This window comes from Bacillus rossius, chromosome 5 (assembly GCF_032445375.1).
Source record: "Bacillus rossius redtenbacheri isolate Brsri chromosome 5, Brsri_v3, whole genome shotgun sequence".
In the NCBI taxonomy this organism is placed as follows: domain Eukaryota; kingdom Metazoa; phylum Arthropoda; class Insecta; order Phasmatodea; family Bacillidae; genus Bacillus; species Bacillus rossius.
Genome location: NC_086333.1, coordinates 15,398,767 through 15,413,845, shown reverse-complemented (window position 1 = coordinate 15,413,845; position 15,079 = coordinate 15,398,767). Strand labels below are relative to the sequence as shown.

Here is a 15,079-nt window from a genome sequence, read left to right as displayed (position 1 = left end):
TAAATAAACCCAGATAGCATCAATGCATTAAAGGTAATGATGGATTATTTATAGCTTATTTCATTATTACAGCGTTAACTTGAAAATTCAATAAAAATTTTCCAAATCGTAAAACACAACTAACGTTCCCAAAAACAGTAAACAAGAGTTTTCTTGCAATGTCCGTTTGATATAAACCAATGACCAAAAAAAATATTTAATTTTACAGTAAATAATTATATGTAAAAATTTTAGAAGAATAATGTAGTAAAAAATTAAGAGGGCTATACAGAGTGTGTCCCTCTCTTACATTTGTAATATACTAATAGCTTTTCACTGTGCCGCAAATAAAGCATTTTTCTCGGCACTTTTGATATTTTTTTTCGTAACTTTCACTTACATGATAGGACTAATATTTATTTGTTTTTAATTTCTGTACCCCATGGGCCCCTTACTATTTAAACTTGGCCAGTAGGTCCGACCACTGCAGGGCCACCGCACTCTGCGGCCGGCCGCGCTTCTTCATCCCACACTACAGCGTTAGCTGTACTACTCCTGTTGCACTTGCCCCTCTGCATATCCGGCATGTGTAGTTTCTACCACTCGCAGCACCGGCACCAAACTACTGTACTAAGGCAACCCTCTCCCATCAGCACATGAGCAGCATTTTTTGTCAGGCAAGCACATCCCTTTTCCAGCAGCCACCCATTTTGCTTCCATCACTTAGATTAGTGTTCCTTGCCGCCGAGCGCGGAAGGCAGAGGTGAAAAGCTAAAGGATTCCCAGAGAGGGACTGCAGAATTATGTCTACCATTCCCATTTCACTGTTACGATTTTGAAAGTGCAAGTGGACCCCTATGAGCATCCCCCTCCTTTCCAGATTCATGCCTACGGCTGAAGAGAATAAATACGGTTGCTTTCAGTAAAAAAAATCATGGTAACTTGGTATTTAATATGAATAGTACTGTACATTAATTTAATAAAAAAAAATGGCATAGACTTAATGCTAATTTTACTATCATCACAGTTTCTGTTAATGCTATGGGTGGTATTCCAAGACGTTCGGGTAAGATAACAAATACGCACTTCCTTGTTGGGTTGCAACCTTAACCTAACTCGCAGGCCGTGCCTAGTATGGAAACATATCAGCAACCGTTTTAATAAATTGTCCCCTTCATGAGGTTAGAAACTGATTCCAACACATTATAGCGGATGTTTCACATCCGATACAATTTTTACTGCAAATATCCTAGCAATAGCAGCCCCCTTGCACAAAAATGGAACCGGCTAAATACACAAAGCAGACACTGCAGTAGACTCTATGCCGAGGTAATAGGAAAAATATAGTTGGTTACCCTTTCTTTATGGTAAAAAAAAGTATAAAAAAAGTTTCCAAATCAAATTAGCATTACATTAAGTACAGCCTATACATACATGAAAATAAAGAGTTTTTTTTTTTAACCTGCTGTAAAGTTACTGAAATGTTATTAGGCAGTATTGTTAGATAAGGGACAATATGTATTAGAAATTATTATAGAAATTACTCAAACAAATAATTTTTAAAAAATTCCCCTCTGTCGGGTTATGAACTTGCAACAACCCGTACTCTTTCTTCTGTACTGTGCACTTACCACTGTATTAAAGAGACATAACTAAAACATGGAAGAACTATGGGAATTCAATGGTGTTATTCTCATTTTCTCAAGTACTATTTAAGTTGTGATTATTCTTGTTATGACCATTAAAGTGTACAAAATTTATTCCATGATAGTTTTACTAATATAAAGTTTCATTTGGCACACCAATACGCTTGGTATGTCTCCACATATTCACAAAAGTGAATATACACGAGTTAATGGGGTCAGATACGGGTCCGTCATCTGTACAAAATAGCAGAAAATGTGAGCTCTGCATACGCGCAGAAGTTTTGGTAACAAATTGCTCACAGATAGGACACTAAAATCCATTCCCTAAAAATAAGGGATTAGCAGTGTCATATCATGCTCTAGGAATCTGGTTAGGGTACAGGTGTAGCATTTTAAAATCCTAAACCCTTATTGGGGGTCTTGGAATACATTTGTCTGTCAACAAATGATTATCAAAGGAGCTGGCCAAACTGAAGAATATGGAATGATGAACTATAAGACCAAAAACAATAGGGACATTAGCGAATGGAGGTAGGTAAAAACAAAATGTGAAGTTAGAGCTAGGGTTTTACGTAATATGGTAATGCACAAGTAAGTTTACGGCGACAGAGTTCTAAGATTATAGCAGCCTCCTAACCATATGGTGACTGAATATATGCTCATAATATTTTAGAGTCTTGTCAGGTGTGTGGCTTGAACCGCCACACGTTACAAGAGCATGACGCCTTAGAATGCACGACCATTGAAAACTGTTTTTAGAGATTTTGAAGTAGTTTCTATCATTTGAAACATGACGACTATGAGGAAATCAGGTTCAGAGACTACTGCAGGTTTAAAGTCCACCAAGCACCAGTTTTGCTTCTTGAGGTTGTTGTGGGAGTAAATTTTCACTCTCAACACTAACTCAGAGTATGGTTATTCTATTACTAAACTATGCGTGAACTGCCCACCCATCCCAGGCATTGCAGGGTACACATTATTGCCTAAAAGTGTTGCTTCCTTGCTATTAAATAAATGTAAATAGAAAACAAAAATATTTCCTAATGCAAACTTAACCTTGAGAGAACTGAATGGCAGCCATGATGTTTGGTTGTGCACTAGGCGACGTGCTCTTGTGGCTAATAAGGTCGGGCTGATTATGATCCCAGCCCAACTCCCAAAAAGACTAATGCTGGAATCAATAATGCAACAGCGGTATGCATAAATGATGTCAGTGCGATAAAAATGGATGACGCGACAGACTTTCGAATTAGAAATATTCCCTATTGTGTGACAGCCATAACTACTACCGTTTACTCATAGATTTTTGATAAAGTAGTTGCAATGCACGTGTTCACAGATGTCCATTTGCTTCCTTACAGATCGCATTGGCGTTACAATTAAAATAAGCTGTTGTAATGAGCTTATACGGTTACCAGTTCACAAGTTAATTTAGGAGCCATGGCTGGTCCTGTGGTTAGTGCACTGGCCTCCTTCCAAGGTGATATGGGTAAAATCTGGATTTTTACATGTGGCAGACGTTGCTGATGGCCTTTGGGTTTTCTTGGGGTACTCCCATTTACTCCACTCTTTATTTTCATCCCTGCTCCATTCTCATGTCACATCACCTTCATTGGCACTGAAGACCTCACCCGTTAAATACCGTAATACTTGTCACTCTTCACTCAACTCTTTTTTTAAAGGACATTTATGAGTTTATCATACAGTTGATTTTCCTTTTCAGTACAACACTGTCTGAAGAATTTTATTATTACATACTCTGTGATATTGCGAAAACCGTGAATAATAACATAAATAAAATTAATGAATACGTTTTACCCCTATTAAAATGTGTATACACATACTATATGAAAATGTCTGTAATGTAGGTAAAGTTTGTGCTGCGAGAGAGCAACATGTTTTCCCCACCAGCACAGCTAGAGAAAAGCTGATGACTATTGTCTGTCTGCCATCGGAGAGGGAGGGTAGGACCCACAGGTATGCATCCTCGAGGGGAGAAGTACGCCATGCACTTCATACACAAGGTTCACTGCGAAACAAGAAAATAACGTGAAAAATCGTTCAATCTCATTCGGAAACCAGTCAGATGATTTTGTATTAAATAGCCTTGTTATATTCATAATATTAACAAATATATCAAACAATTTTAAACTTTGTATAGTGATTTACTGAAAACACTCTTATGTACAAGTGCATAATTAACATTAATTGTGAATGGTGATCGCACGTGTATATTCAAACCATTCCTTACATCGAAAACTAGTTTTAACATATTTTACATTGGAATGAAGGTAATAACAATAAATGTTTTATTTGTTATTTTAAATAATATTTCTGTATAATATACAAACTTCAGTGTGCATCTATATAAATGCCTTACTTGATATTTGAAATCCAAAATATTACCACTGAAATCAGGTTTTCAACTAAATATATGTTAATATTTTCAGCAATGAAGAAATCAAAATGCTGAAATAATAAGATTAAAACATTTTGTTTTCTGAACATGGGCAACCTGTAAAAGTTTTCTGATAAAGCAAAAAAAAAAAAAAAAAAAAAACTAGAAAAAACATTTATTATAAATTGTAAACTAAAGTGGCTCAGTGACCTTGGGTGCTAAGGGCCACACTTATATAGGAAGTTGCACGTTTCGTAATGTGTAAAAATAGTGTTGCGTGCGGTATTTGTATGGTCAATGACGTCAGGTGCTGTTTGGAGGGCGTCAACTCTGGTGAAGATACCGTTGTAAGGCTGCACCTAAGAGAGACGGCACCTGTTCTCTCTTTTCGTGCGATAGTGGACGCGCCAGCTCGGCTAGACACTGCCCGAGCGGCATTCACGTGTATGTATCCGACGATGCGGTGACACCCCGAATTCTCTATTGCGAACATTCCGTTTATAAGTCCGTTTTTCCGGAAACCGTGAGGGGTCGCATCAGCCGGATTCTACTGTATATGTTCCTGAAATACCTGAGTAAATCAGGCTTAAAAATTTATTTCAAAGTTAAAGAAAACATTATTTAAGTACTTGCTTAGCTCTCATGGTCTGGATAAGCTGTGGTGTCAGTAATGTGTTACTGAATTTGCATGAATGGGTTTGAAAATGTATGAATTGTTATTATAATATGTATTTGTATTTATAGAATCGTTTATGTCTTGGTTAGTCTTTTTTATAAAATGTTGTCACAAATAGTTTTAATATTGTTAAAATCATAGCCTTAGGTAGATTTTTATACAACACCTTTTGAATACCTTTTTTTGTATTTTATACATTAAATTATATTTATCTTATGTGCTAACATAAAATGGTTGCTTCAAGCTTGGAATTCCAAAATTCCCAGACCTTTCAGACACACACAATAGTGTGGTGCCACTTGATGTTGACGCTGTCTCTGCATGAAAAGAAGGTTGTATCTGCCATTGAAATTTACCAATTTAATCTTAATACATATGCATTTCAAAAAAATAATAATAATAATTACATGATAAAATCTCTTTTCTCTGAAGAAAACTCTAACAAAGGACTTCAACTGCATGTACCTATATGTTTTTATACAGTAGAACTCACCCTATTGAAACTAATTATTGGTAATTTCGACGGGAAATCTCTTACTTGAAAACAAGTTAAGTTGCATTGTTACTCCCTGATACAGTTTCCAATCTTTCAAGTTGTTTACCAATAGTTTACCACTCTTGAGTGGTTAGGTTAGCATTTATATATTACAATTGCTGTGATATCATAATAATCAGTTGGAATAGGTTTACTACATTTGAGATGGTTTAGTAAAAATAGTAAAGACATTTGGTTAGGCTAGGTTAGCTACATTAAAAAATACTTTGAATGCATTTGAATTATTGGTTATGAATTACACATTATAGCTAGGCTAACTTAACCTAACCAACTGCAAAATTGATGTCAAAGTGAAAAATCAATATTATTGAAGTAAGAACCACTTAATTTAATGAATATAACCAAATTTTGTAATGTAGTTTAAATTACAAATAACATAAACTATAATTATTTACTTTGTGTATACCTGAGGTTGTCAGTTTCACAAGTTAAGGATACCTAATCTTAAAAGCTAGTTTCATCAATCACTCACTCCGTACACACGCCCGTGCAGATTTGCTGATAACGGTCATGCCACACTTCTTGGCACATATTTTTATTATTTGCTTTAGTTTTGAAATTCTAAATGATTCCTGATGCTTATTCTTCCCCCACTGGTATCAAAAATGTGCAAGCTGGTATTTAGTTTCATATATTTTGTTTAATATTAACACAAAAGCCAACATAAAAATCCAGTCTATACGAACATTGCAAAAATCACATATAATATTCTTGAAAACACTTCAGACATGATCTCCTTACCTTAAAAATTATTAATTAAAATTTTATTGCAAGTGATATAATTATTCTACTATTTTTTTAAAACCTTTCGTAACTTTATCTCTATTAATCTGCAAAAACCAGTAATATCCAGAATTATTGGAAATAAATTCAGATTTGGATTATTGACGTTACAAGCCCATCAAAATAAATGGCCGCATAGTAAAAATAACGTCATTTGAGATCAAAATATGAGGTTGAAAACGATTAATATAGATTCAACTGAACATATTGAGTAAAGGCCATCGAAAGTGTATGTAAACATGTGTAAATGCTTTTATTTTATTTTTTAGCTTTTATTTTATTTTTTAACTACGTGTATACCGTAAAGGAATTCATGAAACAAAGAAAAATCAAAGGAATTTTGTGATATTCAATGTGTTCAAATTTTTTTGAGGTGCCTAAGCATCAACGAAAGTGATATTTTCCATTTCACTTTGTTAGGAAAAGAAGATAATTCCAGAAATGTGTTGTGATTTAATTGATGTTTTCCAGTATTCTCAGGTTTATAGACCTGTAGCATCCCTGGCTAATTTTTATATTACTATATACAGTGAACTCTCGATATCTCGGACTAAAAGGGGTGAGAGGTGGTCCGAGTTACCGTTTGTCCGAGATACCGAAGGGAAATAAAGGGAGAGAAGACAGCCATATGTTTTAACAAACGGGACAGACTGTACTGTTAGTACACATGGCACGCGGGAAGTGGCAACACAGCAAGTTATTTTAGGGCTACGGTTGACTGTGGTATTACATTGCATCTTAAATACAAAAAACTTAAGGGACGTGATAAGATAAGCCTGTGCTATATGCTGAATAATGAATCCAGTGTTTGCCTACTGCGGAGACTCGTGTTGTTTACGGAATGGTCTAGTGGAGGAGATGAAAGAGAGAGACGGAGAGATGCGAGGTCAGCTGTCTGTTTCTTAACGTCTCTTACGGAATGGAGGGGGCGGACGGAAAACGTGGGAGATAATGATACAAAATATTTACCGATAACAAATACGTACCAAAAAAGGTTTTTATGAGCGTATGTAATATAAATTTATAACTGTGAAAATAAACATTAATTATCACTGTAACATGTTCTGATTTTACATCGTTTAGTCAGAGTCTGAGTAAAACACACTTTCGCGGCTGTCACTGTAAGAGCATGAAGGGGAGAGTAAATCAGCTGGCCTAGCTTCTGCAGATTCTGTTGACTTCGAAGGCTTGAAAAAGCTGTCAATCTTCTTCTGGACGGTCTTGTGTTGCTGCTTACTGATTACTAATTCCCGTGCTGCTCGGAAATGTCTGTAATATGACTGAAGGTCAGCATCTGAAGTTGAATCAACAATGTTGATAAGAGTATCCAGGGCTTGTCTAGCACTGGAAAGGTCCTGCTTTGATAGCGGCCCTAATTCATCCTCTTCGTCTGTGTCTTGCTGCGTGGTAGTAGGAGACAAAACATATTGAGCTATCTCTTCCTCAGTCTGAAACTGATAACCAAGATCTCCTTCATCAGCATCCAACCATTCAGTGACGTCTTCTTTTGTGACACCTGTTTCGCCTCCAGCCATTAGTGTGCGCTGATAGTCACTGGCTTCAAACCCTAGAAAATCTGGCTCTATGGCATCGTCAAAGAGCAGTTTATTCCACCCATTTGCAAGTGTAGATGTCTTGATTTCCTTCCATGCCGAAGCCCAGTTGAAAATTGCAGACCTAATGCTGTAATTTCGAATGTTCTGCAGTGTTCTCATTCCTCGAGTATCATCCTCTTTGTCCTCTGGTTCTTCCAACACCACCATCACTTCGTTAAAAAATTTTTCTTGTATATTCTCTTGCATGCTAAAATTATTCCCTGGTCCATGGGTTGGATAAGAGATGTGGTGTTAGGAGGCAATGCCAAGCATTTAATTTTTCCATCCTGGCTACACATCTTCTCCGTATCGGGATGGGATGGTGCATTGTCAACAATTAGCAAAGCCTTGACATCTTCTGGATTAATGCCTAAAACTTCCGTCTGAAACTTCTTTACTTCAGGCACAAACTGTTTATGAAAACAGTCACCTGTAATTGACTGTGTAAACCAAGCATTTTTTGAGCTGGTATAGTGAACTGGCAGATCAGTCATTATATCCTTTAGCTTTCGAGGTCGGCGTGATTTTCCCACGACAACCGACTTAAGACGATGACTGCCGTCAGCATTGGCGCACAGTAGAGCAGACAGCCTCTCTTTACTCAGTTTACGCCCAGGCGCAGTGCCCTCATGTTTATAAGCTTGTGTATTTTCAGGCAGCGAACGCCAAAATAGGCCCGTCTCATCCGCATTGTAAAGCTGCGCCTTTGTCAGTCCTTCATCGTCAATTAAAGTGCAAAGCCGTTTTCTGAATGGCTCGACACTCGCAGTGTCTGCACTCAAAGCTTCTCCGAACATCCTTTTATTAACGATGCCGTGTCTGTGTCGGAAATGCCACAACCATCCGTCACTTGCTTTGAACTGAATGTTCATGTGTTTAGCCAACTTGTCGGCAGCTGCTTGTAGCTCAACACCACGAATTGCTACACCACTGGATCTTTGCTGTACGTACCATCTGTGTACAGCTTCTTCCAAGTTTGTATCGCCTGGCAACTTTAAACGTTTTCTGCTAGCAACAGTTTCTTCAGCATCACACTTCACAGCAAACGCCTTCAACTTTTCCTTTTGTTTTTTTATATCCGAAACAGTTTGTTTAGCAATCCCAAATTCTACGCACAAACTAGCCACAGATGCACCAGACTCTAGCCTTTCAATCAATTTTAACTTTTGCGCGATACTTAAAGATACACATTTTCGTTTAGGCGCCATTATAATGTGCAAAGAATTAACTGAACATAAACAAAAAAGATACTGCTACGTGTCGATTTATTTTTTCTAACTACCCATTAGTTCACAAGTGCATCAATAACTGGCATTGTTACCGCCGGCGTGACGAGCTCGTACTAATAACAATAGCCACCTCGGCGCGCCGCGCACCGTGCACCGTTGCCACGTCTCCCGATCCACCCACCACGCACTGTTGCCAAGTCTCTCGCACCTCGCGCCAGCAAATACCCACGTATGACTCGCACCTCACTTTTGCAGATGTCCGAGTTATCCGAAGTCCGGGATATCGAAGTCCGAGATATCGAGAGTTCACTGTATTTGCAAACAATTTGTTAATTTTGTTTGCATTTTAATGTATTTTTATTGGCTACAATTTTTATTACGTTTATTTTAAATGTACCTACTTCGTAAAGATTTATATGGTTAACTGTAAGAGAGATGGCCAGATAAAATAAGTCAATAAAATAAATAAACTTAAAAACAAATATAGCCTTCTTTCCTCAGTAGTGATAGGTCCTTGTGCCTTTGTTTGGTGGTAAATGGACGGATATGCAAAATTTTTACGTGTAAAGTAGCAGAGCTAGTGATAAGATTATTTTTTTTGCTGATTTAGTAATGAATTAATAGGTGTTACTTCACCGGCTTAGAACCAACTTTACAAATTCATTCTAAAAAAGCAAAGAATGGCAGGTTACACTGTTTATATTGTGAATAACTTTTCACTTTTTTTTATGTAGCTTGGTAATGCCTTAAATTAATAAATCTTTGCTGGTTGTAATAATGAAAATTATTCCCATCAACATATAAAATAATTTAACTTGCCAACAACAGTGCAGTCTGTACTGGTTATACATAGCTAGGCACCTGAAGAGTACAGCGAGTTCAATGAGGTCGTTACAGATCAGACAACGAAGCACTTGGTGAAGGAATCTGAAAGAATCCCAGCATTTTCCTGGAATGATTAAGAGAAACCGTGAAACACCGAAATCATGATGGTTGAATCAGGATTTGAAACCAGATCCTCTGAAATGAGTCTCCTACATATGCTGTTGTGTTACCCCAAAATGAAGTCATTAGCTTTTCTTACCACTGCTATACCTCAAATAGGAGTTATTAGATTACAACATATCAAACACTATGATTATTATACTTTTAATTTTAATAAAAAAATTCAATAAAGTAAGAACGTGTGTGTCCAGTAACACTACACACACTTGAGAAAACCTGCACTCACCGTACTTTGTGGGAAAAATACTCTCGTCGCTGATTGTTTTCTGCGTGAAGGTCATGACGTAGTCTATGTACTGTGGAGCTGCCACGCGCGTCTTCTTGCCTTTGTCGTCGAACCACAGGTATGTCCTGCCAACATACACTTGTGTGAACAACAGCTGAGCACTGCTCCACCATGGACATTGTCGTATATTCTGCGACTGTCAGCAATCAGGCAGTCAATCATTTCATTTATTACTTATTTCACAGATGCCTACAAATATGTAAAACTTTGAACATATTTACTCAGAAATCAACGACTGATGAATAGATATTGACTGTAGAAAGTACAGAAAAGATACCAATATTAATAAACACTGTCTTGTGTGGTCATACCCTAATTACCTTTTGATTTTAAACACAACAAAAAAATTAAATTTGTTCTTCACTTAAATTGAAAAGATACAGGACTGCAGTTCTAATCACACATCTTTAGTGGTAATGATGAAGAAAAAAAAATGTTTTTGCTAAATAACACAAACAAATTATTCATTTAATTTTGTATGAATAAATGTGATTTTTACATTTTGTTGCAGATACATGCTAACCGCCACCATCCTAATCTCAATACCATATCATCTGAATCAAACATTGAACAAATAATCACAAAGTGTTGAGGAATAATTTGATTTTGAAATGGTTATTGTTTTGCCTGCACCATGTTTATTTACTGATTATTTAAAACAGTTATGAAAATGTTTGTAGTTTTTACTGTACTACACGTTGTTAATGCTTGTTTTGCCACTCAAAATTTTTTTAAGTCATGCTAAGCTGGTTTTTATAACCCAATTTGTTTCTCTAACTTCTTTATAAGATTATCGTGCCAAGTTTACAATATTGTATCAGGGTGACCACACAAAATCTCAAATGAAATTCGGTGAGTTTTCCAGATTTTTCCTGGCCCTGATTTTGCACAGTTACACTACTTCACTTTTGAAAATAAAAGTTTTTTTTTTATTTTTATTATTTTTTTTTTAACTGTGAGTATTCAAAAGAAAAATGAGTAAACAAAGGTTGCTTTTAATTTTATTCAAAGTAGGGCAATATAAATGTGATAATGTGTATCTCTAGTTATTTACTATCCATGTACAAAACTCGCTACAATTAAAAACAATATCAGATTATGTATGTAACCCAAATGAATCGTAGCAGACAATTAAGTTAACAAAATAAGCTGCAGTTTCTAAAGAAGAGATACTTTTCGATAAAATTTATAATAAAAATTCCATGTTTCTTTTTTACTTCCTGGTCTGTTTTCCAGTTATTGTCTAAGAGGGCATTGTGATACAAGTAGTTTACCAGTAATTGACCATTTTAAAGAGTGATTATGTTAGTTTAGGTACACTAAACCAGAGAAAGTTAAGTTAGCTTCATTAAGTTGCGGCCGAGCATTTGTCCCGGCCGAGCATTCACTAACAGACGTGTGCACACGGTACTTGGTCAACTAGAGACTACCCATTTAACCTTCCATCTGTAGGGTGAGCTGTCATCATTAAAGCATTGCTGTTAAATCAGTCTGATTTTTTAGGGTATGAGCCAGCCCCTGATAATGCTTCGTCTATAGTAACTTTACAGACTGATCAACCTAAAATTTTCAAATTACCACTTAAGATAACCAGTCAGCTATATATTCGAGAAACTCTGATTGAACTTCACACATCTGAAGTCTCAAAAATTGAAGATCTTGTAAAAACTGTACAGTCTCTTTGCATTAAAGTCAATGACCTAAAAAATTAAAACGTTTTCTAAAAACTCTTCTACTAGATTCGCATTCTGAAACTGAGTTAATCAAACAAGAACTTTGTGATGTCAAAGTAAGTTTAATCTTACAAAATATAAAAGGAAGATCTTACAGTCAAATTGCCATGGAACCAACCAATGGCTCGTATGGCAAAAAGGTAATACGTTAACATGTTGAAACCCCTAATAGCTTGAGCAATAACAGCGTGCAATACGGACATAATCCAAGACATCTACTAACACTGAAGTTAATCGTGTACAGGAGAGGAAAAAAACACCCATGCAAATGGGCATCAGGAGCATTCTCACCCTAAAAACTGTTGGGAAGCCCACACCGAAAAAAAAGAAAACATTGTTCCTTACACATCTAGATCCCGTGGAACAGGAACATGAAATCGTTGAATATATCTCCAAGGAACTAAATATAACACACGTCAAAGTGACCAAATACAACTCATATGCTTCATTTCACATCTTGGTTGAAGAAGAAAACTTTTATCAGAATAAACAACATCATGTTCAAGCCCAGCGGTTGTCTGATAAGCACATTTTACGACAATTTTTCCTGGATCAAATTGCATAAAACGAACTTATCTAAAACAACTCAGAATCTAATGCTTCTAACGCTCATACAACAAACAAGCTCTCTAAGGCAAGTAGCGCTATTACTTCACCCTTGACTCGTCCGAACTCTTCATTGATATCGTATGTGATGCCTGGAAGAGCATTGTAACTACTCTTCAGTGCATTTCGTCTCGGAAGAGTAGTAAACCAAGTGTTCAATTGCTTATCAAAATGTTACAGGCTTGCGCACCAAGTCAAATGAATTCTTTGTAAATCCTATAAATGCAAATTATGACATTATATGCCTCACAGAAACATGGTGTCATGATAAAAGTATTAATTCTCATTATTTTACTGACCAATTTTCAATCTACAGAAATGATATAAAATAATTATGCTTATTAAAAAAAGAGTTGGTGGTGTACTAATTGCTTCTAACAGAAGTACATTTATTTCAGTCCAACCAATAACCAAATATGATTATCCAGGTATTGAATTCATGTGGGTAAAATTCAAAATCCAATGAAATTCCTGACTCTTGGCAATGTTTACCTATCCCCTGACATCGCATAATCTTTACCTTTCTAACCTTGAAATCTTAGAAGAAAGACTTGGTTTCTGCCTTGATGACTTTGTGCTAATTGGTGATTTTAATGCACCAAGGGTCGGCTGGTCAAACAATATGACCTCTCATATTCTTAACTTGCACATCAGAAATAAGCGTCAGTATCTGGTTAACTTTATTTGTAGTCTGGGTCTAAGACATACTAATGATACCCTACCTTACATTAACATGCTCAACTTATGTTTCACTAATTTACCACAATGTACAGTTTCCCCTGTAAATGATATTCTTATTAAAGAAGATGTATATATACGAGGGTTATTTTTTTTTCAACCTCCGATCGGCTGTAATAAAAAAACGGGAATGAATTGTGAAATCTTTTAATGTCAAAAGAAATGTACATCTTTACTCTATTTTTCCACATAATTACTGTGCAGATTGAGACATTTGTCGTACTGATGCACCAGCTTTCCAATACCCTCTGCATAAAATGATGCCTCCTGCCTATTCAGCCACGTTTTAACAGTGCTCTGCAGTTCATCATTGGTGTTGAAGCATCGTCCTCCAAGCCACTTTTTCAATGTGGGGAAAAGGTGATAGTCACTTGGTGCCAAATCCGGACTGTAAGGAGGGTGATCAAACACTTCCCATCAAAATCTTGCAAGGAGTTGTTGTGTTACGGCGGCACTATGCGGTCGGGCGTTGTCATGAAGCAAGACAACACCAGATGTCAGCATTCCTCTCCGCCTGTTGCGTATCGACTGTCTTAGCCGTCGTAGTGTCGCGCAGTATGCAGCAGCATTGATTGTTGTCCCTGGCTCCATGAAATCAACCAGTAGCACACCTTGGTGATCCCAGAACACTGTAGCCATCTGTTTCTTGGTGCTGAATGTCTGTTTGAACTTTTTCGGCTTGTTTGGAGAATAGGTGTGCATCCACTGTTGTGATTGAAGTTTTGTTTCTTCATTATCGAAATGAATCCATGTTTCATCACCTGTCACAATTTGAGTCAAAAAGTGTTCACCATTGTCTGCGTAACGCAGCAAAAATGACAAGGCTGATGCCATTCGTCACTCCTTGTTGATGTCAGTCAACATCTTGGGTACCCATTGGGCACAGATTTTCCTGTATCCGAGATTGTCTGTAACAATGGCGTATAGGGCTGACCTTGAAATGAGCGGAAATTGTTCAGACAGTTCTGAAATTGTGAATCGACGTCTCTCACAAACAACTGCATCAACTCTCTGAACTGTTTCATCTGTTGCTACCGACTTCCTTCCTTGGCCACCTTCATCATGAACATCAATACGGCCTTCGCGGAATTTCCGACACCACTCTCGCACAACGCCATCGCTCATAAAGTTTTCACCGTACACAACACTCATTCGGCGATGGATTTCTGCTGCAGTGTGCCCTTCTGCCTGTAAGAAACGGATGACTCCACGCAGCTCGCATTTCGCCGTACAGTTTATCGTTGCAGCCAGGTTGACATTCCCATAACCAAGCTTCAACTGAGGTGTGAGTTGGCCGCTCCACATGGTTGGTGGAAGGGGGTAAACACTACGAGACGTGTCGATTCGTGTACGAGCGATTAGGGTATTGATTAATGGGCATGCCATGGAGAAATGAAACTGTAATCACACTGCAGGTCACTGTTAAAACGTGGCTGAATAGGCAGGAGGCAACATTTTATGCAGAGGGTATTGGAAAGCTGGTGCATCGGTACGACAAATGTCTCAATCTGCACGGTGATTATGTGGAAAAATAGAGTAAAGATGTACGTTTCTTTTGACATTAAAATAATTTCACAATTCATTCCCGTTTTTTTATTACAGCCGATCGGAGGTTGAAAAAAATAACCCTCGTAACATTCTGCTCTGAACATCAAAATCTCAATACATTATGTCAAGGGTTACAATTAATTATCGTCTGTGTTTCGCAATTACAGAAATGGTGATTTTCTGGATTTTTACAATTCAATAAATACCTATTTACGTGATAAAATCAATCCTTTTATATCATCTTCAAAAAAGAAGGCTTCATAATATCCTTACTGGTTTTCTTATAAATAAAGCAAGCATT

The 15,079-nt window shown here is 37.0% G+C and overlaps 1 protein-coding gene across 1 annotated transcript in view; it reads right to left on the bottom strand.

Moving 5' to 3' along the window:
* The window catches only part of LOC134531604 (MOB kinase activator-like 2), a 97,309-nt gene that overhangs the window by 11,941 nt on the left and 70,289 nt on the right, over positions 1 to 15,079 (bottom strand). The window contains exon 4 of the mRNA XM_063367347.1: positions 10,094 to 10,218. Within this exon, the coding sequence (XP_063223417.1) occupies positions 10,094 to 10,218 (125 nt within the window). The remainder of the gene's footprint in view (positions 1 to 10,093; positions 10,219 to 15,079) is intronic.